General features: G+C 47.3%; 3 protein-coding genes across 9 annotated transcripts in view; 1 reads left to right on the forward strand and 2 right to left on the reverse strand.

Moving 5' to 3' along the window:
• Positions 1–25: 25 nt before the first annotated feature.
• hspb6 (heat shock protein, alpha-crystallin-related, b6) lies at positions 26–4,208 on the reverse strand. Of its 4 annotated transcripts, none has more exons than XM_083678152.1 (4): positions 4,097–4,208; positions 1,280–1,445; positions 434–556; positions 26–207 (listed from the first exon to the last, which is right to left on the reverse strand). In XM_083678152.1, the coding sequence occupies exons 2-4, from the start codon at positions 1,436–1,438 to the stop codon at positions 40–42; spliced, it is 450 nt and encodes a 149-aa protein (XP_083534278.1). In that variant the 5' UTR covers positions 1,439–1,445; positions 4,097–4,208; the 3' UTR covers positions 26–39. The 4 variants fall into 4 exon arrangements, with proteins under 4 accessions (XP_083534278.1, XP_083534279.1, XP_083534280.1 ...); XM_083678153.1 differs by lacking the exon at positions 4,097–4,208 and adding an exon at positions 2,448–2,510; XM_083678154.1 differs by lacking the exon at positions 4,097–4,208 and adding an exon at positions 1,751–1,877.
• Positions 4,209–4,860: 652 nt separating this feature from the next.
• Positions 4,861–6,926, reverse strand: psenen (presenilin enhancer, gamma-secretase subunit). Of its 2 annotated transcripts, none has more exons than XM_083678211.1 (4): positions 6,910–6,926; positions 6,245–6,339; positions 5,839–5,943; positions 4,861–5,654 (listed from the first exon to the last, which is right to left on the reverse strand). In XM_083678211.1, the coding sequence occupies exons 2-4, from the start codon at positions 6,303–6,305 to the stop codon at positions 5,515–5,517; spliced, it is 306 nt and encodes a 101-aa protein (XP_083534337.1). In that variant the 5' UTR covers positions 6,306–6,339; positions 6,910–6,926; the 3' UTR covers positions 4,861–5,514. The 2 variants fall into 2 exon arrangements, with proteins under 2 accessions (XP_083534337.1, XP_083534336.1); XM_083678210.1 differs by having other exon boundaries at positions 6,813–6,926.
• Positions 6,927–7,791: 865 nt separating this feature from the next.
• Positions 7,792–27,244, forward strand: part of kmt2bb (lysine (K)-specific methyltransferase 2Bb) — a gene marked incomplete at both ends in the record, with an annotated part of 46,302 nt that continues 26,849 nt past the window's right edge. The window contains 15 exons of one of the 3 annotated variants that reach the window (XM_083678447.1): positions 7,792–8,121; positions 9,575–9,653; positions 10,076–10,126; positions 10,211–11,607; positions 11,888–14,246; positions 14,751–14,944; positions 15,424–15,552; positions 17,363–17,522; positions 18,546–18,783; positions 19,613–19,677; positions 20,047–20,292; positions 23,472–23,575; positions 23,813–23,923; positions 24,494–24,607; positions 26,688–26,834. In XM_083678447.1, coding sequence (XP_083534573.1) covers positions 7,792–8,121; positions 9,575–9,653; positions 10,076–10,126; positions 10,211–11,607; positions 11,888–14,246; positions 14,751–14,944; positions 15,424–15,552; positions 17,363–17,522; positions 18,546–18,783; positions 19,613–19,677; positions 20,047–20,292; positions 23,472–23,575; positions 23,813–23,923; positions 24,494–24,607; positions 26,688–26,834 — 5,724 coding nt within the window. The remainder of the gene's footprint in view (positions 8,122–9,574; positions 9,654–10,075; positions 10,127–10,210; positions 11,608–11,887; positions 14,247–14,750; positions 14,945–15,423; positions 15,553–17,362; positions 17,523–18,545; positions 18,784–19,612; positions 19,678–20,046; positions 20,293–23,471; positions 23,576–23,812; positions 23,924–24,493; positions 24,608–26,687; positions 26,835–27,244) is intronic. The other 2 variants (XM_083678448.1, XM_083678449.1) reach the window with 2 other exon arrangements.

Consider the following 27,244-nt stretch of genomic DNA (forward strand, 5'->3'; position numbering starts at 1 on the left):
TGTGTGTGTGAGAGAGACTGTGTGTGTGCGTGTGTGTTCCTATGGTTGTGAGTGGGCCAGGGGTCTGGAGTTCTCTCCCTGCAGCAGGGGGGCTGATATGATGAGGACACCTTCGGGGGACACAGCTGACGCCAGAGCCATGCTGTCCACTCCCTCTGGGATCCTGTAGCGTCTGTTAAACTGCCTCGTCATCAGCCCAGCGCCATCCTACACACACACACACACACACACACACACACACACACACACACAGGCAGATAAACACACACACACACACACACACACACACATAGTTATGGAATGGAACAGAGAGGACCGCACATCTTAAAAGTGAATGCATACAACCAGACGGAGCTGATTCAGTGGGCAACAGAAGTCTGATTATCAGCAGAGAAGGATTCTTCATCCATATTATGTAGCAGTATCTACTGACCTTCTTCTCTTCATGCTTCCCCTGCACCTCCACGAAGTCTCCTGTCACCTTGACCATCAGCTCCTCAGGGTTGAAGTGCTTGACGTCCACCTGGACCAGAAACCCACTGTGGTCGCAGTTCACCTGGAAACACACAGGAACATCTGCCCTCTTAGTATATCTGCCATTTAACTGACGCTTTTATCCAAAGCGACTTACATTGCAGTGAGTGCATACATTTCAGTATAGAACGGTCAGTATAGTATAGTGTGGTATAGATGGTCCCAGCGGGAATCAAACCCACAACCTAAGCATTGCATGCACTGAGCCACAGGGGACCACACTAGTACTAGTCAGATTGACAGAGTATTAGATTACCATGAGCCCAAGCACCACGCTATTGTGTCTGTGATTTGTGTATGTCTGTTTGTTTGTGATGTATGTGTGTCTGCGTTTGTAATGCGACATTGTCCCCCACTGCTGTTGTCTTGGACCAGGTCTCTCTTGAAAAATAGTTCGCATCTCAATGAGACTAAACTGTAAAGGTTAAATAAAATGTTGTCATTCAACTCTCACAGACATGAAAATACTGATCAGCCTTAGTGTATTAAAGGTACGTTTTTTTAAATAAATATATATATACATTGTTCAGTATATATCGTCCCAGCAGGAAACAAACCCACAACCTCTGTGGCTCAGTTGGTAGAGCACGGCGCTAACAACGCTTAGGTTGTGGATTTAATTGCTGCAGGGACCATATATACTGAAATGTATGAACTCACTGCAATGTAAATCGCATGATCGCAACATAATTGAGACATTCCCAAAATGTCTTTGATGCAGACAGTAACAGTAATGACATCCCACCTGTGCGGAGCCCGTCTGCTCGGTACCCGGGATGAGTATCTCCGACGGCGCCCAAGAATACTGGCCAAATGTCCTGTTCAACCGGGGGAGGAGAGGCGGCAGGACCCTCTCCCATGGAATACCGCCGGATGGAAGGGTTGGTGGCAGGTAGAAATCCATTTCACAACTGAAGAAAAAGAGAAAATATGAATACTGGTTATCAATCTATTGATATTTCATTGGACCGGCTGATTTTCAGACAAAGAAAAAAAAAGTTGAATAAAATGAGAGTCCAATAAAATCTACAAATTATTAGGCTTATAGCCTATATGCTTGGTAAAGATAAAACAATGTTATAATATATATTTATATATTGGCAGCAATTAACCTGTTCCTCTGTTGATGTCTTCGTTCAGATTAATTAAACTAATAATATGAATAACAGCCTCTGGAGCAACGGTTTTTATAGTTCACTTTTCAGATCTTAAAGACCTTTCACGGCGCAGTGCTGGAGGAGGTCACGGTGGAATATCCCGAATGCGTCGCTCCCGCTTCGCACTTCCAGTTAACGACGCCGGTGAGTCCCCGCTGGGTTCCGTCTGCCAATAGGAGCGGCGGACGGCTGTGACTCTGTCCCGTCTTCTTGTGGAAGTGTCCGTTAAGGTCTGTATTTATGACTCAGCTGTTACATAATGGAGTCGAGAACTATTCAGGCTGTCGGGCACCTTCAAATGCTTTGGGATTAATTACCAATATCCCAGGGGAATTATGCTTTTGTTAGTAGTCTTATGATCAAAGCCTGTCCATAATACGATCATAAGCAAATCATAGGCTATAAAAAGTTGTTACCCCTATGAGAATGTCACTTATGTAAATGAGCGTATTCTCAATGCATATTATCTATTCCGAATTACAATTCACTTTCACTTGCTATATTCCAAATTCACTCTCATTTAATTTAACAGGGTCTCAAGGGGAAACTGATCCTTTCCGGAATTGTTTGTCTAAAAATATGTCCAAGGGCCCCCGATCCCCCCCCCCCGCCTCCCTAGGGTCCCCCGTGCCCCCCCCCCCCCCCCCCCCCCTGGGTGACAAACAGATAGACAGTCACAGCAGTCACAGAGAAGGGACAGGAGTCACATGCCAGCGCACGTGTCATAACAATAATGTTCTCATCTTTTTAATTAACCTTATTGCGGGTTTCCGTGACACCTGCTGTGTACACAGTGTTTGTTGGTGGTGGTGGTGTGGGGGGGGGGGGGGGGGGGGGGCTTTCACACACGGGCAGTCACCAGTCCTGGTTCCTGATAGGCCAGTCTGCCCCAGGTCTGCCAGCAACAGTTGCAGCTGTCTCCTGTGTGTAACCATTCACAACATAGAGGAGGACAGGCCTGTTATTGTGGAACACATACTGTAGGCCTAAGCAGGGACGGACTGGGACAGCAGAAACAGCCCCTGACTTTCAGCCACCAGTCCACTACTGGGCCTAAGCGTAAAAATTCCATGGAACTCTTTCTGTGGAATTGTTTCAATCTTTTTTTGTCCTTTCTGAAAGGCCTGAGACCTCTTTCCAATATAGTCTGAATAACAGTAATTATTTCTGGAATTAATGTTAAATTGTTGTTGTTGTTTTTTAACCTTGAATCATTTCTGGATAATTAATGTTCAATTACTGTTGTTGTTGCTGCTGTTTTTTAACCTTGAATTAAGGTTACACTCATTAGAGCTATTTGCAGAGGGATTTCGATGTTTCCAAAGCAAAGCACTGTTTCTCTCCTGCATATTAACATTCTTCTGTTAGACCTACATGGATTATGACTCTTAATCCTTTGTTGAATATGGATCATGCATGTAGATGGCTGGACATAATAGCTGTAATAATGAAATGTTATTAACATACACCAGCATACATCAGAGACCACATTACATGGATATCAATTGGAAACATGTACAGTACCAGTCAAAAGTTTGGACACACCTTCTCATTCAATGGTTTTTCTTTATTTTTTATTATTTTCTACATTGTAGATTAATATTGAAGACATCAAAACTATGAAGGAACACATATGGAATTATGTAGTAAACAAAAATGTGTTAAACAAACCAGAATATGTTTTACATACATACACTCTTGGCAAGTTCGTGTCCAAACTTTTGACTGGTACGTTTGAAAGGAAAGTTGGAGCTGTCTACGTCCAATCAAACGGCCGTGAGATGAGCTGCTGGCAGAGACAGGCTGGAAACAGAGAGGATAGAAAGTCCTAAAAGAGAGAGATGAACACATCCTTCATTTATGTGGGCAACTCTCTCTGAACCACATTGTCCTGGAGAGGAATGGGGGGGGACTCAACGCGACCTTACAACATGAGGTTGTCTTGATTGAACGGTGTGTTCTGACATTGCCCTCACTGTCGCAACATTCAGTAACGATGTCATATACCTCAGGCTTCCAGGGGAGGAGGTAATGCATACACTATCTGACATGACTTTTATGATAGGGAGACATATTGATTGATTGGTTTTATTTTGGGAAACACAGAATCACACGTAGAGCACAGAGGATAACACAAGACAGTGTGTAACACTTATTACCACTGTGGTCCAGATTATTCAAATTATTATTATTCGGTATGTTTGTGTATTTAGTTATGTTTGCGGATGAATATAAGCTGTGTTTAGCCAACTCTGGCAAGCATCATATTTCACTGTCTGATTTTGTTTGATTTCTGTGTCTTAACTGCACATGGTCCCTTTAAAATAACCTACTGCTACTTTTAGGCCGACATGACAGACACTCAAACCTGTTCTCCCCCGTACATTTCTGCAGTATCTGATCACCTTGCTCTTCTGAACACGTTCCCGGGACTTCCCAGATCTCAGCACTCCTCTGATCAGTACCTTACGACCCTTCCTCACACACGTCTGGCTGTCTCAGCTGAGCTGCAGCGTGATGACCCGTGGGTGGAGACGGCCAGGCGTGACTGATGAAACCCTAGAAGACTCGGTGGCCAGCTGGTGATAAGTACCGGAGCTGCTGGGAACGTGCCCTTCCTGGATCTACGGCATCTGCCTGCCTGTCTGCCTGTCTGCCTGTCTGCCTGCCTGCCTGCCTGTCTGTCTGTAGAGGGGAGGGGGGGAGGGTAAAGGGGAGTGAGGACAGGGTAGAGGGGAGTGGGGACAGGATGGAGGGGAGGCAGGTTAGAGGGGAGAGGGGAGGGGGGGAAGGGTAAAGGGGAGGAGGGACAGGGTAGAAGGGAAGGGGGAGTGAGGACCGGGGAGAGCGGAGGGGGGAGGGGCAGTCGGCACGTGGGGATTGAGTTTCATAATAGGCGCCTATGAGCTTTGCCAGAGGCACTCAAAAGACTAACACTGCAATCATACAGTGATATAACATCTGACCACATGGGTTTGGAACAACAACAGTGAGAGTGCAGTCCAGACTATGGTATTAACTGGTACATTGTTATCTGGGTGGTCATAGAGATTATATGTAGAGATTGAAATGACAAACACCCCCATTAAACACACAAAGCCAACTGGATATTGTTATCCAAAGCTACAGGCATGCCCGTCATATTACTGAAAAGACATACGGCACACAATGAGCTCTCCATGTTTTATTGTAGAGAACAATAAAGGCACACACTTCCCATGTCATTTAAAAAGTTTGTACATGTGCCACTTATTCGTCATACATACACAAGTAAAAAAAAAAAGGAAAAAAATAAGAAAAAGAGAAAAATAAAGAATATAACCTTCCAAACAGCCTCAAACATTGTGAAACGTCCGTTCTACGAGAAAACATTGTGTGTGTGGGGGGGGGGGGGGAAGGTAGTGTCCGATAACCATGATTAATAATCATCAAAATCAACTACACACTCAGTCTGTTAAATCGGTAAAATTTAGCTTACATACCGTCACCCTTCCTAGTGAGAAGTTCTAGCTCTACGTTGGATAATGCTTTGGTGTGTGTGAGTGGACCATCAGTGAAATATTATGCCTTATTCCAAATCAGCTCCTAGCCCAAACCCCTCCTATAGATCTGAGAGGATAGGATAGGTGCAAGCAATATGGCGACATCACCACCCAGCCAATCAGAGGGCAAGATGAAGCTGCTGCCATATTGCTAACACCTATCCAATCCTGTCAGCTCTGCAGGAGAGCCTAGGGAGGAAGAGGAGGGTCTAGGGGTTGGTGTGGGATGCAGCATCAGAGTGGACTGAGAAGGCAGTTCCCTGTCTCCTGTCCTGGGTGTCTCAGGGGATGCCCAGGGGAATGGTGAAGGAGAGGTAGTCGCCCACTTCTCCCCACTGTGCTCTGTAGTGCTGGAAGATGGTTATCCAGGTGGTGAGTACCGTCACCCACAGCAGCAACCCCAGGCCCGACCGCTTCACATCTGAGAGGTGGGCGTGATTGATTTTAGTCATGATATCATCACTCGCATATTATACCTTCACAAGTGACACAAGGCTGATTATTTCAAACGGGAACACAATACTCTCACACAGTTTACCATTTGGGTCTGGATGATGTAAACAGGCCTCCCGCCCGCCCCCTCCCTCCCTCCTACACACACTCACATGTTTTGATCTGGGTTTGTTCATTGTATGCTTCCTTCATGAAAGCCTCTTTGAAGAACCACACCACGTTCACCAGCCACAAGAAGGGAAGGAATGCAAACCCCCCTGAGAAAAACAAAACAAAAGAAGTATGAAATGGTTCCAACATGATTCCACCTTTTACAGTTTGAACTGGAACTGACACAGACCCAGACCCTCACACACACACACACACACACAGTGGAGCGCCCATCCAGGTTGTTTGTAAGTTCATCCTGTATCATATCATACAGTTTCCACATTTTACTAGAGACTCTGCACAGGAGACAGAAATGCCCCAATCACACAGTCACATGTCATCTAGATAAGATATCATTGAGTGTGTGTGGCTGTGTACTTGGTGGTCCAGTCCTGCCCACCCACTTACCGAGATAGTATTTCCTGCATAGGCTGAGCTTCTCCTCGTTGGGAAGGCGTTCCAGATTCATGATGCTCTCCTGTTAGTCTCTCCTCTTCCGAGACCTGGCAGTTGGAAAACGTTGCATTAGTAGGTCGATCAACTAAAGGCATTGCACCTCGAGGAAACATATTTCCAGATAATTATACTATACTTTTCTAATTGACATCAGGACACCAGCTGACCAATCCTCATTCATTGCCGTCTGTGAAACTAGTGCCCCCTATCAATGTGAGAGGGAACACCAGTCTGGCCAACTTGTGACCGCATCACATGGGACAGTAGACGGTACAAAAAGACTAAATCAAAGACGACATATATTTAACAATATTGATCGAATCATTTTGTAAACTAACACAGTATCTTGAAATAAATGCAGAAGCTAACGGGTGTAGACGAAAGCAGAGCCAGAGGCGTAATACTGCGCAATTAATCTGTGCCAGTTTCGGTTTGCTACCGCAATAACGGCAGTTTTCCTACATTTAACTATCACAATATGACAAAGGACAGTGTTGTCCAGATTTGCCAAGCATTTTACCTGTTTCCTAGAAATGTTTAGACGACAAATAGATATAGATCTGTTGATAATCTAATGTTAAACGGCTCAAAACATCAACACAAAAGACCATTCCGACTTGTTCCGCTTTCCTGCTGAACATTTCTATGAGGGGATGTGACGTTCACACTATCGCCATGCACCTTGGGTGATGAAGTTTTACCTTTTAAAGACGTGTATACGATCCCAGCACTGTGGAAATACACTTTTCGTAGGAAATTACATATGATTGCTGACAGTGTTGAATCTCAAAATCTCCGAGCAAAATGTGTGCAAGTATAACCTTTGAAAAAAAAGGAGTTCCTAACAATGATCTAACTTGGACACTTGGACAAGCCTACAATGAATCCAATTCTAAACTCAACCATGTGAAGAAACCATTAAAACGATATCATCTTCATATCAATGGAAAACAAATAGAGTAGAATAGAATACAATTCCCACGGAGATCTCAGATGTGGCATTCGGATAAGACAGTACAATAAATAGGTTGTGTTACAGCATAAAACACACGCACACACACATATACACACACAGGTAAGGAGCGCCCACCCAGGGGGGTTTGTAGTTCATCCTCCTCCATATCAGATGAGGAGGACGGAGGGTACAACCAGTACAGCCAGCGCTCAGTCGATGGCCATTCACAAAATGTGTAAAGATTTTGCTTAGAGAGGAGGCTGGGCTTTGTAGTTAATAATCAAATATAGTACACATTTTGAATCAGGCAAGGGGAATGATGGAATGATGGAAAGGTGTACAAAACTTATTGTATACATATCGTGCATGACATAACACTGCTGCGACAAATTCCAGTCATAATTGACAGATTTTTACAAGTTTGGGATGTAAAGTTGTCGTCGGAAAGACTCGCTTTCCCAGCGGCATTGCGGGTCCCCCCTCCCTATCTCGCGCCTTCCCTCTTGTCTCACCTCAAATTGCTATCGGTGTTGTTGTTGAAGCTATGATGGCGGCAGCGGGTTGCGGATCAGCAACCGCGGCTGCCATAGGAGTCCAGGGTGGCACTGCTGCACCCCGAGGTCGCTTCCCCGGTCGGCCGTGGAACTCTCGCAGCCGTTTGCGTTCCGAGAAGCGGTGGCAACTTGGCCGATCAGGGGCAGAAGCTGACGATGCGACTAACGGAGGCCCAAGGCCCACCAGCCTGGTGCTGTCGTTAAACGAGGACCCGTCTCACTTGCGCTTACTCGGGATAGAGGCGAACCACCAAAGCCTCGGGCAGGCTGGGTACAGCTCAAGTGGGAGTGAAGAGGTGAGCTGCCAAAACGCTCCAGGAGTTAGTATTTTTGCTTCATTTTAATTTTAAGTGTTGTGTTTGTGTGAGTTTTGTTAGCGAGCTGGCTGGGCATATATAAATAGCTGATAATGTAGCGAAGTTACGTTTCTCGGAATAGAAGTTCAGCAGCAAAGCTAGGCATAGCTAGCTGTGTTAGCCACTTCACTGGAGGTTCGTCATTAGCGTTAGCTAACAAAGAAGGGGAAGGTTAGCTAGCTGATGTTTATATCTGTAGCTAGCTAGTGTGGAAACGTTGCATGCACGAATCAGTAACGCACAGGGGACCTATTTGCTTATAAGCCCTATGAATCCAAGGGGGGGAGGGGGTCAACTACTAAGATTGCCTGGCAAGACGCTAATTTAGCTAGCTTGACACTGCAGAAAAGAGTGCCGCGGTGCGTTATTGGGGCTATTTTCACGCTCTTTGAAGCGAAGCTGTACATTTTGACGCAGTCACAGAGTCAATCGGAGTGTGGAAATGTAGCTAGCTAGCGTGGTAGCTAACGTAGCTGATGCAGTGTTTTCACTCATTGGAGGGAAAACTGACCATGATGATGAGAGCTAGTGAAACCGGTAGTGGTTATATTTTGTCATGTTGTAAGATACGTGCAGCTCGATACGCCGTGGCGGTACGAGGAGCCAAATCCGCCACTGTTTGCGTGCACGATGCGCTACTCAAATCGCATAGTGTTTTGAAATTTTACGTAATAGTCTAATCGAGATAGCTAGTTTTTGCATGCATTTAACTTCGAATTTTTGCATTTCGCAAGTGGGGAGCGACTGCTATGAATTAGTGCATCCATTCAATTTGAAAGAATTGCGTAGTAAAGCGTGTACAAGTAGTTTGTAGATCTGTGTGCCCCCCACGCCCCCCCCTCCTCAGGCATGACTGGGTAAATTGCTGGTGTTCTCCTGGTAATCTAGATATGTTCATGGATGGTGAGACTTTTTACCTGCTGGAGTAGTTTGTAGTTTGAGAGATGGGCATGGTCTGTTTGTGCTGTACTAATGATTAACACAGCTATACGAGTATCCTTTAGTCTAGCCTAACTTCCCTCCATATTAATGTATGCAATGGATTGTAAGGTGGCCACCACGCAATCTTAACCAGAGTGCACTGCTGTTGTTGGATTACAATGGAATTGTTTTATAGGGTAGGATAAACTTGGGGAAATTGTCTCAGACACACAATACTGCTGTGTACAATTTATGCTTAGCTACTACCCTTCTTACTGTCCCCGGCAGTGGAGGATGTTGGAGATAGAAATCGGAGGATGGGCTCATTGTAATTCATGCACGTGTGTGATACCATTCCTGATTCCATTCCATGCTTTACACTGAGCCCGTCCTCCTATTTCTACCCCCACCAGCGTCCTCCGCTGTGCTTTTGTATATGCAAAAACAAGGTGGAATACATTACCTGAAGGATTAATTACCTGTGCTTGTTATCCAGGGAGAAGATTTCCCTGGATTTGAATCTGAAGGAAAAGGCTACAAGGGGCCTCTACGGCCTAGACTCCATCCCTCCAAAGGTGAGTGTTATTCTGCCCCACGTGGTCCTCCCTCCCCCCACCCCCCTCCAACTCTCCGTCACATGATTGGAATAATACACATAGCATTGCCTGCAATTTGACAGGCAAGTTGTCATAATATAAGTACAACGTACAAAGCTACAACTGTAAATCACATGCACGTAAACTTCTCTTTACAACCAAATGTTTGTACCATATCATCTTATGGAACTGATCGACTGGTATCTGCATCATTGTTACCGTGTAATTATGTGGAAACAAGTGGTGTTACTACGACGACCTAGCACCAACATCACCTAGTGGAGCTTGTTGTAATTAATCCAAAAGAAAGTAGCCCTGTTCATTGGTTAAGTCTGTGTAATATCTGTGTCATAACCGTTTTACTGTTTTAAACCTGATCGTTTCTGTACTGTGAATTAAAGGTGCTGTCAAACAGAAGTGTAAAGGCGATGAAAGTGATGCCCACCTAAAACGTACGTTTTGTTTCTTAGTTCAGGTAATCTACTAGCCCTTATTCTCCCCACTGATTATAAAAAAAATATTGTGTTTCTGTGTAGGTGATCCTGTCAAAACCAAATCCAAACGGATACGAGAGAAGCCCCCTCCTGCAGCCACCCCAGAGGTGCCTACGGCCGCCCCTCCGGCTCCAGAGGAAGATGCTGAAATACAGGAAGCCTACAGCCCAACTCCCCTCGATGCTGAGCCTATCATGGACAGCAAGAAGGGTTCCAAAAGCAGGCACTTGAACACAACTAAGGAGAAACGTCCCACAAAAAACGGGGCGTCGTCAACCACTCCGAGGATTACCATCAAGCTGGTGGCCAAAAAGACAGTCGGGAAGGAAAAGGCGGGTGGCCGTCAGAAATCTGTGAAGAAGCTGAAGATAAAAGGGTTTCAGTTTCAGTCGAAAGCGAAGAAGGCCGACCAAGACGAGCAGATCTCCAGCGCCCACGTCAAGTTAAAGACGGAAACGCAGGCCGACGAGGCGCCGCACCTGAACGGCACCGAGGACGAGGGAGGGGGAGGAGCCACGCCGGCGAGGCGACGTGGGAGATCCGCCTCCAAGCCCGCGGAACCCAGCGCTCCTCCGAGTGGTGCCAAAGTTGAGGTTGACGACCAAAAACCGGAGGGCGGCAGAAAATCGACACGCAAACACGACATTGCACTGGAAAGTGGGAATGCGGAGCCAAAAACGGACGTTAAGAAATTCAAACGGAAAGAGCGCGTAGCAGAGGTTAGCACTGAAGTCAATAAACTGGTGATCCGGAGGAGAAGCAGAAGCAGTAACCCACGAGCCCCAGCAGGTGGTGGACGCCTTGTAACAGAGCCAGAAAACCAGAACAGCAACAAAGTCAGTCTGGCAGAGTCGTTGCTAGAAGTGTCAAGAATAGAGGAGGCCAAATCGACCTCCAGAAAGAGTAGGCGTAAACAAAGCAAGACCAAGGGCCCTAAAGAAGATCAGCAGAAGGTGACTGAAATCCACGTTCCCTTAGCCACAGATCCTGATAAACAAGCCGTTGAACCCGACGAGGACCGTCCCTTTAAAAGTGACGAGGACATAGGGTTGAAACTGAAGCTCACCAGAGTTAGAAACCCCAAGTTGGACGGCCCTCGTGCTAAAGCAAAGCGCTCCCGTAAGAAACGGAGCAAGTTTGTGTGGACGCTCACACTGGTAAAGGGGAAGATCAAGGCCTCCTCCCCAGTGCAGGAGTCTGGAGGTGATGTGAAGGACACAGAGGGGCAGGGGAACACTACTGAGGTGGATAAAGCCTCTCTCTCCAATCCCAACGTGACCAAGAGCCCAGAGAGTGTGGAGAAGAGGGAAGCCAGCAATGATGATGGCACCCCGGGAGAGAGAGAACACACAGCTGGTGATGAGAAGTCTTCCAACCCTAAGGTTGAGGAGATCTCGTCTCAGGAAGATCAGGCCTCTGTTCAGGAGGAGGTGGAACAGGTGACAACCATGTTATTTAACCTTTAAATAAACTTTAACCTTCCAGGTTGGTCAGTTAGGAACAAATCCTTATTTACAACGATGGTCTGGCCTCTCAACCACAATTCCCTCTTTTGTGTCTGTGTTGTTTATGGTGTTGTTTTGTATTATAATAATGTTTTTATTGTTATTAGTTAATTGTACCTGTAATTCAGCCTGTAGCTGTGATATGTACAATTACTTTGTGGATAAAAAAAACAACAACTGAAAACATTCTCTCTTCTCCTTCTCCTTCCCACAGGAGGCCCCTCAAACTGAGTCCGGGGATGTCATCACAAAGGTCGTTCCACCCCTTCAGATTAAAAAGGTCTCCTCACCTGGTAAACGTAATCGCTCAAAGCCATCCTTCCTGATTCAGCAAGCTAGTCCAGTCCCTGAAGAGAAAGAGGTTGTCACAAAAGATCCAAGTGATGTCCTGGAGGAGGAGACCTCTCCGTCGGAGAAGAAAACCTCTCCGTCGGACGGGAAAGCTGTGCCAGTCCCCAGAGTGAGGCGGAGAACACCCAAGAAGCGTGGCTGTCATAAACCGTGGACAATCCAGAGACGCAAGATTACGAGTCCTACTGCTGATGAAGAACCCCCCGAGGAACCACCTGCTGAAGGTCCTCAACAAACGAAGGTCCCCGCCGAAGATCCTCCAGAGGAGCCTGCTGAGGAACCCCCGCAGATGCCTACCAGTGAAGCAGAGCTGAAGACCGAAGAGCCAGAAGAGGCGGAAGTTCCATCATTGCCTGATGTCTCCAAACCTAGCAGGAGAAGATCTACCAGCCCTGTCTCCAAACCTAGCAGGAGAGGATCTACCAGCCCTGTCTCCAAACCTAGCAGGAGAAGATCTACCAGCCCTGTCTCCAAACCTAGCAGGAGAAGATCTACCAGCCCTGTCTCCAAACCTAGCAGGAGAGGATCTACCAGCCCTGTCTCCAAACCTAGTAGCAGAAGATCTACCAGCCCTGTCTCCAAACCTAGTAGCAGAAGATCTACCAGCCCTGTATCTAAACCGAGGAGGAAAAGATCTACTAGCTTGTCAGTGAGGAAGAGGCCAGCTCAAAGGAGGAAGACGCCAGCATTGCCAGAGCCGGCTGATACTCAGACCGCTGAGTTGGAGGTAGCTCCACCTGAACCTGTGGCCATGGCTGACACTGAACTGGTGGTGAAGGAGGAGGAGCCAGAGATGGAGCCAACAGAGAGTGGAGTTGTGGTGTTGTTGGATGACCCTGTAGGCGAAGAGACAAAACCACGCCTCCCTAGGATTCCATTGAAACACGGCAAGAAGAGGCGAAGGAGCTTAATAGGAAAGAGGTGCAAACAGAAGCAGAAACCGGGAGAGAAAAAGAAAGGTCAGGCTACATCGCCTGAAGGAGAGGCAGGTCCGGAGGGTGTTGAAAAGGATGTTATTAATGATGTTATTGATGATGTTATTGATGATGTGTTGTCTCCAGTGGCTGCTTCCACGCCTGCTCCAAATGCCAAACTCGTAGGTATCCGTAAGACCAAGTACAGAAGGAAACAGGTCCCCACGTCAAGCCTTCAGTTCCTCGGGTCGAAAAGGCCCAGATCCCGGCCTAAAACGTTGTCTAAGCAAGTAGAAATGGACCTGGCCCAACAACTTTTAGATCGGGAAGTGAAAGAGGACACCGTGGACGATGAAGACGTGACGTCGGACTCCCTCGACGCCCAGCCAGGCAAATCGAAGTTCATCAAAAACATAAAGCACTTCATCATGCCTGTGGTCAGCGCACGGTCCTCGCGGGTGATCAAGACCCCGCAGAGGTTCATGGACGACACCGGCATGTCTGTTCTGCCGCGGAGAAACTCCCCCAAGAAAGGTCACCAGTTCGGCCTGCACCCCCGTCCGGGCAGAAAACGAGGCGACGGCATGGGCAGAGAGTTGACCCCCGACCTTCCCATCGACGAGGACGACTTTCTGACCGAGGCACAGCTAGACGTCGATCTGTTCTCAGCTCAGGAACTCGAAGAGGAAACCACTCACGCAGCTGACAGCTTGTCATTAGAGAAGCTGTCCGGTAAGAGGAAGTCCCTACTGAGGAATCCCAGTTTCAAGTGGCACGTGCCTGGAGAGTCTACTGAGGAGGCATATACACTGGACAAGACCCTGGAGAGCAAGTACGAGTCTTTACTGTTATCCAAAGAATTCCAAATGACATCCGACGGTGATCCGTCGAAAACCGGTGACCCCACACTGAGTGTTCCGAAAAAGAAACGTCTCCCAATATTCAGCAAATCGCAGAAACAATCTCACCTCAAGATCTACAAGCGACTGAAGAAGTTACACCCAGGACTTCCCAGAAAGAGAAGGAAGAGCCTGGTGCTAGAGGAGGTCCGTAGTACTCTCCAGACCCCGGTCGATGTGGCCGAAGGTCTGGATGACGAGGTCCAGAGCATCAGCCTGAGGAAACGGACCACCAACCCTCCGAAAGGCAAATCCAAGCTCAAGATCGAGGATCTGGATTCTCCGGGAGTTGTGAGGAAAGTGTCTGTGTGCGTCAGGACGTTGAATTCTAAGTTCCTGACGTTTCAATATGGCGAGCAGGCGGAACTGACGGAGGAGGACCAGGCAAATGCTGCAGCTTTTCTCGCAGGTAAGAACAGTGTTGTTATTTATAATAGTTTCCTTGTTCATATGATTGCGTTGTTTATTTGTAAACGTAGATTGCACGTATCAGGGTACTCCCCAGGATTTCTTAACAAGGTGGCGCTAGAGTGCACTATTAAAATTGTACTTTTATTTTGACGTTTATTCATGTCAAAATACCCCTAAAAATACTGCTAAAACGCTGAATTTACTGAGGGACATAACGTGTTCACTTTCGCTTTTAACAACGATGTTGTTGGCGATCAAAGAGAGTTACTCTATCGTTACTAAATATCAGTTTAATTTCCTCACACCTCTACATTCTTTTGGGAGAACCCTGATATCTGTACACTATCTTGTATTGCTCTCATCACCTTACCTGAGACAGTTAAGTGGCTTAATTAATTAATTAATTAATTGGATTTATCAAGGTGCTCAAAGTGCTTTGCATTGTATGCGGGAGGGAACTCCCCTCATCCACCACACGTGTTTGACTACTTTGGTCTCCCAGAAGCAGGCAAGCTTGAGCCCGAGGAGCTGGAGCTCGGCAGGGGTGCGGACAGCGACCGCGGCCTGTCGGAGGAGAAGGGAACCTCCCAGAGAGTTCGCCTCACAGGTGCCAACAAGAGGATGTTCAACCTGCTGAAGAAAGCCAAGGTCCAGCTCATCAAGATCGACCAGCAGAAACAGCTCAAGTCCTCGGGGGTAAAAAGGCTCAATTCTGATACGTTTAGCGCTCTTTTTTTAATATCCACATGAGGCTTCTTTTCACACCTTTTTCATAATATCAACATATTGTGTTATGTCTCCCATAATTGTTGTTATTACATAAGGTTATAGATAACCAAATGCAGCACCATTTACATATCTGATCCGTGTGATTTTCACTGATTAAACCCATTGGGATATAAAAATGCAGAACTGGGGGCGCTTAGTGGTGTAGCATACTAATGCGCATACCACAGAAATGCAAATGTTCTTGGTTCGATTCCGACACTCAACATGTCATCCCTCCTCTCTCTCACCCATCCTCCCTGTCAATCTCTCTACTGTCTCTATCCCAATAAAGCAGAAATGCCCTAAAAAACATAAAATATAAAATTTAAAAAAAGCACAATTGTACTGTTTCTGGTGCTATTCCCAATCAGCCCTTCTTGATGCAGCATTCTGTCCCTGTTCCTCAGCTCCTAGTGGGCCCTGCAGGCACCGCGGCCACCAGAGACCCAGCAGGGAAGAGACGGAGGCGGAAACAGAAGGAGCAGCCTGAGCCCGCTGCTGCCATCCCAGAGAACATCGAACCTCAACACGGACAGGTGCGCTATGATGGGGTTCTCCCCAGGAGCGCACGGTGACTGGGTTCTCCCCAGGAGCGCACGTTGACTGGGTTCTCCCCAGGAGCGCACGGTGACTGGGTTCTCCCCAGGAGAGCACGGTGACTGGGTTCTCCCCAGGAGAGCACGGTGACTGGGTTCTCCCCAGGAGAGCACGGTGACTGGGTTCTCCCCAGGAGAGCACGGTGACTGGGTTCTCCCCAGGAGCGCACGGTGACTGGGTTCTCCCCAGGAGCGCACGGTGACTGGGTTCTCCCCAGGAGCGCACGGTGACTGGGTTCTCCCCAGGAGTGCACTATGACAGTGTTCAGGAGAACCCTGCAATGATGATCTGGAACTGAATCTCTTTTAGGGGAGGCTGGTGGAGGTAGAAATCCACCGATGTCCACTGTCGTTGGTGGATTACAATGGAATTGTTTAATTGGATCAACTTTAATGTCCAGACCAGAGTGGGGGAATTGGCTAAGGCACACAGTACTGCTGTATACAAAGATCGGAAGATGGTCTCATTGTAATGCACACACACACACACACACACACACACACACGTTTGATACCATTCCTCATTCCATGCATTACAACGAGCCCATCCTCCGATTTCTACCTCCACCAGCCTCTCCTTGTCTCTGTCTGTTAGTTTCACTGGCCGATCAGTCTTTCAGTGATTCCTCGCTTGCTGTATTCTCACCCCCTTCCCAGAATGCATTGGAGTGCACCAGTGCTAGTCATGCATGTTTGCCAGGGATCCACACTGGCATAAATCAATCATGATGAGAGAGACTTTTTATACAGAATGAGACTATATACTGTATGGGACTCTATATACAGGAAGAGACTATATACAGGAAGAGACTCTATATACAGGAAGAGACTCTATATACAGGAAGAGACTCTATATACAGTAAGAGACTCTATATACAGGAAGAGACTCTATATACAGTGAGAGATTATATACAGTAAGAGACTCTATATACAGTGAGAGATTATATACAGTATGAGACTCTATATACAGTATGAGACTCTATATACAGTGAGAGATTATATACAGTATGAGACTCTATATACAGTGAGAGACTCTATATACAGTGAGAGATTATATACAGTATGAGACTCTATATACAGTATGAGACTCTATATACAGTGAGAGATTATATACAGTATGAGACTCTATATACTGTATGGGACTCTATATACACTAAGAGACTCTATATACAGTATGAGACTATATACAGTATGAGACTCTATATACAGTATGAGACTATATACAGTATGAGACTCTATATACAGTATGAGACTATATACAGTATGAGACTCTATATATACTAAGAGACTATATACAGTATGAGACTCTATACAGTGAGAGATTATATACAGTATGAGACTATATACAGTAAGAGACTCTATACACTAAGATACTCTATATACACTGAGAGACTATATACAGTATGAGAGACATATCCAGCACTCTTGTGGGACAAATGGAAGTTGATGATAGAAAAAAAAAAAAAAAAAAAAAAACATACAAATATAATAACCAACCCGTTTGAACCAACAGTGTTGATCAGAGTGCTCACCTTTTTATGTTAATTGATGCCATTTCTGCGTGTTGTGCGAATGCGTTCCATCTCATTCTCTATCAGAGACGCCAGGGGAGGCTGGTGGAGGTAGAAATCGGAGGACGGGCTCATTGTAATGCATGGAATTAAATGTGGAATGGTATCCGAACACATGTAAACAGAACAGAGTGTGTAACAGTGTTCCCCCCCCCCCCCCCCCCTTCTCTCTCTCTCAGGAGTACCGCAGAGCTGGAGGCCCTCGTATCAAGCATGTGTGCAGAGCAGCAGCCGTGGTCCTGGGGCAGCCCCGGGCCTTGGTGACGGACGACATCCCCAGACTCAGCGCCCTCCCCCTGCACGAGAGGACCGGCATCTCCCCCTCTCCTGCCTTCAAAGGTACCGGCCTCTGACCTGACGAGGGCACCGTGTGTCCATGACGGTTTATCCACTGCTGGTAGATAACTAGGAGTACTAGTGTTCAACAGTGGAGGCTGCTGGAGGTAGAAATCGGAGGACGGGGCTCATTGTAATGCATGGAATGGAATGAGGAATGGTATCAAACACGGGTATTTGATACCATTCCTCATTTCATTCCATGCATTACAATGAGCCCCGTCCTCCTATATTTCTACCTCCACCAGCCTCCACTGATATCTGGGAATACTAGACTACTAGATCTGGGAATACTTGTCGTCCCCTGATATCTGGGAATACTAGACTGCTAGATCTGGGAATACTTGTCGTCCTCTGATATCTGGGAGGACAAGCTCTCCAATCATTCTCTTAGGAACCTCAAGCAATGAAACCTGATTATCAAAGCTAATCGTCACATGCTTTTTATCTTCTCATTATCCATTGTTTGAGAGAAGTGAAGAATATAACCTCCCCACATCCTCCTGCTTCCCCATTCCTTTTCTGTACTAAGTGGCTTTAACCTGATGAAAAAAAACCCGACTGATGTTATCTTGCCTTTCTCAAGCACTGGGACTGCTTCCAGCACCATGTTTTATAGAACGGTCTCACTTGTGGCCATTGTGATGGAGAGTCGTTTCCCATACTTTTACGCAATTGTACTTATATATATATGTGTGTGTGTATATATGTATATATGCCATTTAGCTGACGCTTTTATCCAAAGCGACGTACATTGCAGTGAGTGATTACATTTCAGTATAGATGGTCCCAGCAGGAATCAAACCCACAACCTCAGCATTGTTAGCGCCATGCTCTATCAACTGAGCCACAGAGGACCATTACTTGTAATTCGGTCAGGATAAAAGCATCTGCTGGGTAAATAGAATGTAAAAATGGAAGACAAGAGTAGAACCTACAGGGACATTCCTTTTTTCCCTGTCTGTTGTACGTGACTCGATGACCTGATGTACGTGTTTACCCCCGTAACTCCTCTCCTGGTTCTAGCCGGCCTGGGGTCTCCCTCCGAGCGGGACAGCCCGGTCCCGATGGACCAGAAGGTCACGCGGATCAGGAGGTCCGGAGGCCCGGCCAAGAAGAAGGGAGGCCTGGGGCCGTTCGGGTACCGCTCCCGGAGGTGTGGCGTCTGCAAGGGCTGCAACCACGAGGACGACTGTGGCGAATGCATGAACTGCCTGGACAAGCCCAAGTTTGGAGGGCCCAACACCAAGCGCCAGTGCTGTGTGTAAGTGACGCACGCACGCACGCACGCACACACACACACACATACACAAACAAACTAGAAAGATAAATGGATGCAGCACACGCACACACAACAAACTTCAACGATAAATGGATGCACCTCACACACACACACGCACATACAAAATACACACAGAACACACACAGAGGATGTCACTGTAGAATAAATAAACACAGTATGGGGCTTTTGTGTAAACAATATACAGGATTTGTTTTCTCTTTAAACACCGGGGCACGGTTGTTTGTAGTAATATGTTCAGGCCAAAGTGACCGATACACAGACCATAGAAACGCATGTCTGCATCATGACACGTGCTTCTGTAAGTCGATGAAATGTGAACTAACGGTTGTTTCATCTGTCTCTCTCTCCCCCTCCCCCCCCCACCCTCTCCCTCTCTCCCCCCCCCACCCTCTCTCTCTCTCTCTCTCTCTCTCTCCCACCCTCTCTCCCTCCCTCTCTCTCTCTCTCTCTCTCACCCTCTCTCTCTCTCTCCCTCCCTCTCTCTCTCTCCCACCTTCTCTCTCTCTCTCTCTCTTTCTCCCACCCTCTCTCTCTCTCCCCCCCCACCCTCTCTCCCCCCCCACCCTCTCTCTCTCTCTCCCCCCCCACCCTCTCTCTCTCTCTCTCTCTCTCCCCCCCCACCCTCTCTCTCTCTCTCTCTCTCCCCCCCCACCCTCTCTCTCTCTCTCCCCCCCCACCCTCTCTCTCTCTCTCTCTCCCCCCCCACCCTCTCTCTCTCTCTCTCCCCCCCCCCACCCTCTCTCTCTCTCCCCCCCCCCACCCTCTCTCTCTCTCTCTCTCTCTCCCCCAGCTATAAAAGATGTGACCAGATAGAGGAGAGGAAAGCCAGGCGTCTGAGTGGAAAGCTCCCCAAAGGTACGGCAGCAGGCCATCTCCACTTCCTGTTTAACTGTGACGTCAGCGCCAGTCAGCCGTGGGGTGAAGGTGCCCACTAGAAGCTGATCCGGGGCCAGTTTAGCATTTCCCTCTCTGTGGTTGAGGTTAGGTTAGGAGAGGGGAAGCTGATCCTGGAGCTGTGTCTAGGGCCCGGCTTCACATCTGAGCCGTTCATAAGATGACAACTTTAGATATGTCCTTCATATCGTACTTATTCCTGTATGTTGTATTATAGGGTTTCATGTTTTGTAGTGTTCTTCTGTCTTCTGTGCCGAACTGATGTTCAGAGTGTGTGAACGACTGCATCTCTCTCTCCCTCTCTCTCCCCCTCTCTCTCTCTCCGCCCAGGCCCCCCCAAGCGCAGACGACCTTCCGTCAGCGGGGGTCTGTCCAGCAACGAGGAAGGGGACGGGATGGAGGGCGGTCTCCATGGCGACAGCCAGAGTCCGTCGGTGAGGAAGCAGCCGAGGAGGTGCGTGAAGCCGCGCTCCTACTTCGACCTGCTGGACTACGACTCGGACCTGGAGGTCAAAGCCTTCTCTAACTCCGCCTCCCCGGGCCGGAGGAGGAACCTCGGACCACGCTTCAGTCAAGGTAGGGGAACGTGATTGGTTGACTGGTGTGATCAGAACACTGATTGTATAGAGAAACGTCCACATGCAGTACGACCAGCCTGAGTCTGGGGCAGGATAGGAGTACAACTAATCTGGGGCAGGATAGGAGTACAACTAATCTGGGGCAGGATAGGAGTACAACTAATCTGGGGCAGGATAGGAGTACAATTAATCTGGGGCAGGATAGGAGTACAATTAATCTGGGGCAGGATAGGAGTACAATTAATCTGGGGCAGGATAGGAGTACAATTAATCTGGGGCAGGATAGGAGTACAATTAATCTGGGGCAGGATAGGAGTACAATTAATCTGGGGCAGGATAGGAGTACAATTAATCTGGGGCAGGATAGGAGTACAATTAATCTGGGGCAGGATAGGAGTACAATTAATCTGGGGCAGGATAGGAGTACAATTAATCTGGGGCAGGATAGGAGTACAATTAATCTGGGGCAGGATAGGAGTACAATTAATCTGGGGCAGGATAGGAGTACAATTAATCTGGGGCAGGATAGGAGTACAATTAATCTGGGGCAGGATAGGAGTACAATTAATCTGGGGCAGGATAGGAGTACAATTAATCTGGGGCAGGATAGGAGTACAATTAATCTGGGGCAGGATAGGAGTACAATTAATCTGGGGCAGGATAGGAGTACAATTAATCTGGGGCAGGATAGGAGTACAATTAATCTGGGGCAGGATAGGAGTACAATTAATCTGGGGCAGGATAGGAGTACAATTAATCTGGGGCAGGATAGGAGTACAATTAATCTGGGGCAGGATAGGAGTACAATTAATCTGGGGCAGGATAGGAGTACAATTAATCTGGGGCAGGATAGGAGTACAATTAATCTGGGGCAGGATAGGAGTACAATTAATCTGGGGCAGGATAGGAGTACAATTAATCTGGGGCAGGATAGGAGTACAATTAATCTGGGGCAGGATAGGAGTACAATTAATCTGGGGCAGGATAGGAGTACAATTAATCTGGGGCAGGATAGGAGTACAATTAATCTGGGGCAGGATAGGAGTACAATTAATCTGGGGCAGGATAGGAGTACAATTAATCTGGGGCAGGATAGGAGTACAATTAATCTGGGGCAGGATAGGAGTACAATTAATCTGGGGCAGGATAGGAGTACAATTAATCTGGGGCAGGATAGGAGTACAATTAATCTGGGGCAGGATAGGAGTACAATTAATCTGGGGCAGGATAGGAGTACAATTAATCTGGGGCAGGATAGGAGTACAATTAATCTGGGGCAGGATAGGAGTACAATTAATCTGGGGCAGGATAGGAGTACAATTAATCTGGGGCAGGATAGGAGTACAATTAATCTGGGGCAGGATAGGAGTACAATTAATCTGGGGCAGGATAGGAGTACAATTAATCTGGGGCAGGATAGGAGTACAATTAATCTGGGGCAGGATAGGAGTACAATTAATCTGGGGCAGGATAGGAGTACAATTAATCTGGGGCAGGATAGGAGTACAATTAATCTGGGGCAGGATAGGAGTACAACTAATCTGGGGCAGGATAGGAGTACAATTAATCTGGGGCAGGATAGGAGTACAATTAATCTGGGGCAGGATAGGAGTACAATTAATCTGGGGCAGGATAGGAGTACAACTAATCTGGGGCAGGATAGGAGTACAATTAATCTGGGGCAGGATAGGAGTACAACTAATCTGGGGCAGGATAGGAGTACAACTAATCTGGGGCAGGATAGGAGTACAATTAATCTGGGGCAGGATAGGAGTACAATTAATCTGGGGCAGGATAGGAGTACAATTAATCTGGGGCAGGATAGGAGTACAATTAATCTGGGGCAGGATAGGAGTACAATTAATCTGGGGCAGGATAGGAGTACAATTAATCTGGGGCAGGATAGGAGTACAATTAATCTGGGGCAGGATAGGAGTACAATTAATCTGGGGCAGGATAGGAGTACAATTAATCTGGGGCAGGATAGGAGTACAATTAATCTGGGGCAGGATAGGAGTACAATTAATCTGGGGCAGGATAGGAGTACAATTAATCTGGGGCAGGATAGGAGTACAATTAATCTGGGGCAGGATAGGAGTACAATTAATCTGGGGCAGGATAGGAGTACAATTAATCTGGGGCAGGATAGGAGTACAATTAATCTGGGGCAGGATAGGAGTACAATTAATCTGGGGCAGGATAGGAGTACAATTAATCTGGGGCAGGATAGGAGTACAATTAATCTGGGGCAGGATAGGAGTACAACTAATCTGGGGCAGGATAGGAGTACAATTAATCTGGGGCAGGATAGGAGTACAATTAATCTGGGGCAGGATAGGAGTACAATTAATCTGGGGCAGGATAGGAGTACAACTAATCTGGGGCAGGATAGGAGTACAATTAATCTGGGGCAGGATAGGAGTACAATTAATCTGGGGCAGGATAGGAGTACAACTAATCTGGGGCAGGATAGGAGTACAATTAATCTGGGGCAGGATAGGAGTACAATTAATCTGGGGCAGGATAGGAGTACAATTAATCTGGGGCAGGATAGGAGTACAATTAATCTGGGGCAGGATAGGAGTACAATTAATCTGGGGCAGGATAGGAGTACAATTAATCTGGGGCAGGATAGGAGTACAATTAATCTGGGGCAGGATAGGAGTACAATTAATCTGGGGCAGGATAGGAGTACAATTAATCTGGGGCAGGATAGGAGTACAATTAATCTGGGGCAGGATAGGAGTACAATTAATCTGGGGCAGGATAGGAGTACAATTAATCTGGGGCAGGATAGGAGTACAATTAATCTGGGGCAGGATAGGAGTACAATTAATCTGGGGCAGGATAGGAGTACAATTAATCTGGGGCAGGATAGGAGTACAATTAATCTGGGGCAGGATAGGAGTACAATTAATGGCACCTAGGGAGGGAGGGAGGGAGGGAGGGAGGGAGGGAGGGAAGGAATGAAGGAATGAATGAATGAATGAATGAATGAATGAAGGTATGAAGGTATGAATGAATGAAGGAATGAATGAATGATCCAGAACGAAGGTGGTCATTGTTGAGTCGTTAGATGTCTGGTTGACCTTTTGAATCATTAGTTGAGTCTGTCATCGGGTCCCATGGTAACTAAATGACAATTCACTATAATATTGTTGTTTTGCGTTTTTCTAGACTTTGTGACTCTGGACGGTTTCCTTGGCGATCTGTCTGATGACGGAGTGAGACATCGCAGGGCGGGGCCTCACCGAGTCCCGGGGAGACGTAAACCTGAGAAGGTGAATGCTCCAATCAGAGTCCACCCTTTTTACCTGTGTGTTGTCTTTGCCTTGATGTGTGCGGTGACCTGCGTAAGTCAGGGGACAGTGACGCATTTTTTTTATTTTTTTATTTTTTTATTTTTTTTGCTCTATACTCTAAAAGTTTGGATTTTAAGTCAAACAATGACTATGAGGTGAAAGTAGAGATCCTCAACTTTGCGGTGTGTCGTACTCATGCCCGTGTGTATTTCCCAGAATCCTCTGGAGCAGACTCCGCCCAGCGTCCTGGCAGCCTTGGCCAATGGCTTCGACCAGAGGGACAGAGAGACCTCCGAGCCCACTCACAAGATCAGAGTGGACTTCAAGGTATGATGGAGAGATCCAACGGCTCTGTAGTCAGTTATATTACATATTAAATGTCAGTTATATAATGTAACCTTGTTTAGAAAAGCACTCTATAAATAAAAGTATTATGATTATTATTATTTTATGTCCTCTGTTTAATTCAAGGTATGATCTAGTGGTCTTATGTCTCTGGTCAGTTCTCTGTTTTAATTCAAGGTCGCCCCGTTTGTCAGCCCTGTTGAATCAGTCCTGACAACTATTAAACCTGACATTCAAACCTCAACCGTTTCCCACAAGTGGTTCTCAACAGGCGTTACAGTAGCATCAGCATCTCAGCTTGGTGTGATAGTGACACCTGTGTCCGTTCTGCTGTTACACCGTTTGTCCACTAGAGGGCAGCGTCTCACTGCAGGTTCCCCACATGTAGTTGTCTCCAGCCTCCAGGACTCTGCCTCTGGTCTTTGAGGGGTTGGCCTCGTGTCACTGATAACCAACCCCATGTCCTGTGTCTCTGTTGGGAGGACTGTACCCCCACTAAAGGTATAACTGTATATTTGTGTGTGTATATAACCCTGTCCTGTCTCCCTGTAGGAGGACTGTACCCCCCAGAACGTGTGGCTGATGGGAGGCCTGAGTATCCTGACCTCTGTGCCCCTCATGCCCCCCTGTGTCTGCCTGCTGTGTGCCAGCAAAGGACAGCAAGAGGTAACCAACGCCCCCGCCCCCCACCTCCGAGTTTAGCATATGGTATTCCAGAATATTCCATACTAATATATGCCATTTAGCTTTTATCCAAAGCGACTTACATTGCAGTGAGTGCACACATTTCATTATATATGGTCCCAGTGGGAATATGAACAGTACCAGTCAAAAGTTTGGACACAGACTTGCCAAGAGTGCGCGAAGCTGTCATCAAAGCAAAAGGTGGCTACTTTGAAGAATCTAAAATATAATATTAACATTAATAATATATTATTTTTTGTTTACTACATAATTCCATATGTGTTCATAATTCCAGATGTGTTCCTTCCAGTTTTGATGTCTTCAATATTAATCTACAATGTAGAAAATAATAAAAATAAAGAAAAACCATTGAATGAGAAGGTGTGTCCAAACTTTTGACTGGTACTGTATACTGGGTCCCAGTATATACGGTCCCATACCCATAGTTGGTTCCACCTACACTGTGGTTTTAGATGTACCTCTGTTGTAAACACAGCCTTCCAGTTCCTCTGAGGTGAGAGTGGGGGAGTTGACTGCTCCATCCCTGTCTGGTGAATCAGTGTTCATTGTTACCATCTGTAGGAGTTTCACCCCTTGTGAAATAAGACGTCTTGCTAAAAGCGTTTATTGTTTATTGCCCAAGAAAAATAGTATTGTACGGCACGCAGAGCATACCAGTACCACCAGTCAGAGAGAGCATACCAGTACCACCAGTCAGAGAGAGCATACCAGTACCACCAGTCAGAGAGATCATACCAGTACCACCAGTCAGAGAGAGCATACCAGTACCACCAGTCAGAGAGATCATACCAGTACCACCAGTCAGAGAGAGCATACCAGTACCACCAGAGCATACCAGTACCACCAGAGCATACCAGTACCACCAGTCAGAGAGAGCATACCAGTACCACCAGTCAAAGAGATCATACCAGTACCACCAGAGCATACCAGTACCACCAGTCAGAGAGAGCATACCAGTACCACCAGTCAAAGAGATCATACCAGTACCACCAGAGCATACCAGTACCACCAGTCAGAGAGAGCATACCAGTACCACCAGAGCATACCAGTACCACCAGTCAGAGAGAGCATACCAGTACCACCAGTCAAAGAGATCATACCAGTACCACCAGAGCATACCAGTACCACCAGTCAGAGAGAGCATACCAGTACCACCAGAGCATACCAGTACCACCAGTCAGAGAGAGCATACCAGTACCACCAGAGCATACCAGTACCACCAGAGCATACCAGTACCACCAGTCAGAGAGAGCATACCAGTACCACCAGAGCATACCAGTACCACCAGAGCATACCAGTACCACCAGTCAAAGAGATCATACCAGTACCACCAGAGCATACCAGTACCACCAGTCAGAGAGAGCATACCAGTACCACCAGTCAGAGAGATCATACCAGTACCACCAGTCAGAGAGAGCATACCAGTACCACCAGTCAGAGAGATCATACCAGTACCACCAGTCAGAGAGATCCGTTTCTGAGGCGGCTCTGAGGACACTTACTGTTCCCATGTGATGACCAGACAGACCTGTTCCCATGTGATGACCAGACAGACCTGTTCCCATGTGATGACCAGACAGACCTGTTCCCATGTGATGACCAGACAGACCTGTTCCCATGTGATGACCAGACAGACCTGTTCCCATGTGATGACCAGACAGACCTGTTTGATAGCATTCTGTGATCAAATTTCCTTACATGTCTGACTCTTCTCGTGTGTGTGTGTGTGTGTGTGTGTGTGTCTGCCTGTGTGCGTGTGTGTCTGTTTCCCTGTGTGTGTGTGTGTGCGTGTCCCTGCGTGTGTGTGTGTGTGTGTCTGTTTCCCTGTGTGTGTGTGTGTGTGTGTGTGTGTGTGTGTGTGTGTGTGTGTGTGTGTGTCCCTGCCTGTGTGTGTCCCTGTGTGTGTCCCTGTGTGTGTCCCCCTGCCTGTGTGTCTGTGTGTGTCCCCCTGCCTGTGTGTGTGTGTGTGTGTGTGTGTGTGTGTGTCTGCCTGTGTGCGTGTGTGTCTGTTTCCCTGTGTGTGTGTGTGTCCCTGTTCTAGATGCTGTACTGCCAGGTGTGTTGTGAGCCGTTCCACCGGTTCTGTCTGGACCCCACGGAGCGCCCCTCAGAGGAGAACAAGGAGAACTGGTGCTGCCGGCGCTGCAAGTTCTGTCACGTCTGTGGGAGGAAGAACAAGCACTCCAAGGTATGAAGAGACTCAGATATAACATACTACAGGCTGAGGGGGAGGGAGGGAAGGAGGGAGGGGGAGACTCAGATATAACATACTACAGGCTGAGGGGGAGGGAGGGAGGGGGAGGGAGGGAGGGAGGGAAGGAGGGGGAGACTCAGATATAACATACTACAGGCTGAGGGGGAGGGAGGGAGGGAAGGAGGGGGAGGGAAGGAGGGGGAGACTCAGATATAACATACTACAGGCTGAGGGAGGGAGGGAGGGAAGGAGGGAGGGGGGGAGAGGGAGGGAGAGACTCAGATATAACATACTACAGGCTGAGGGGGAGGGAGGGGGGGAGAGACTCAGATATAACATACTACAGGCTGAGGGGGAGGGAGGGAAGGAGGGGGAGGGAAGGAGGGGGAGACTCAGATATAACA

The sequence above is a fragment of the Argentina silus genome, assembly GCF_951799395.1.
Source record: "Argentina silus genome assembly, chromosome: 10".
NCBI lineage: Eukaryota > Metazoa > Chordata > Actinopteri > Argentiniformes > Argentinidae > Argentina > Argentina silus.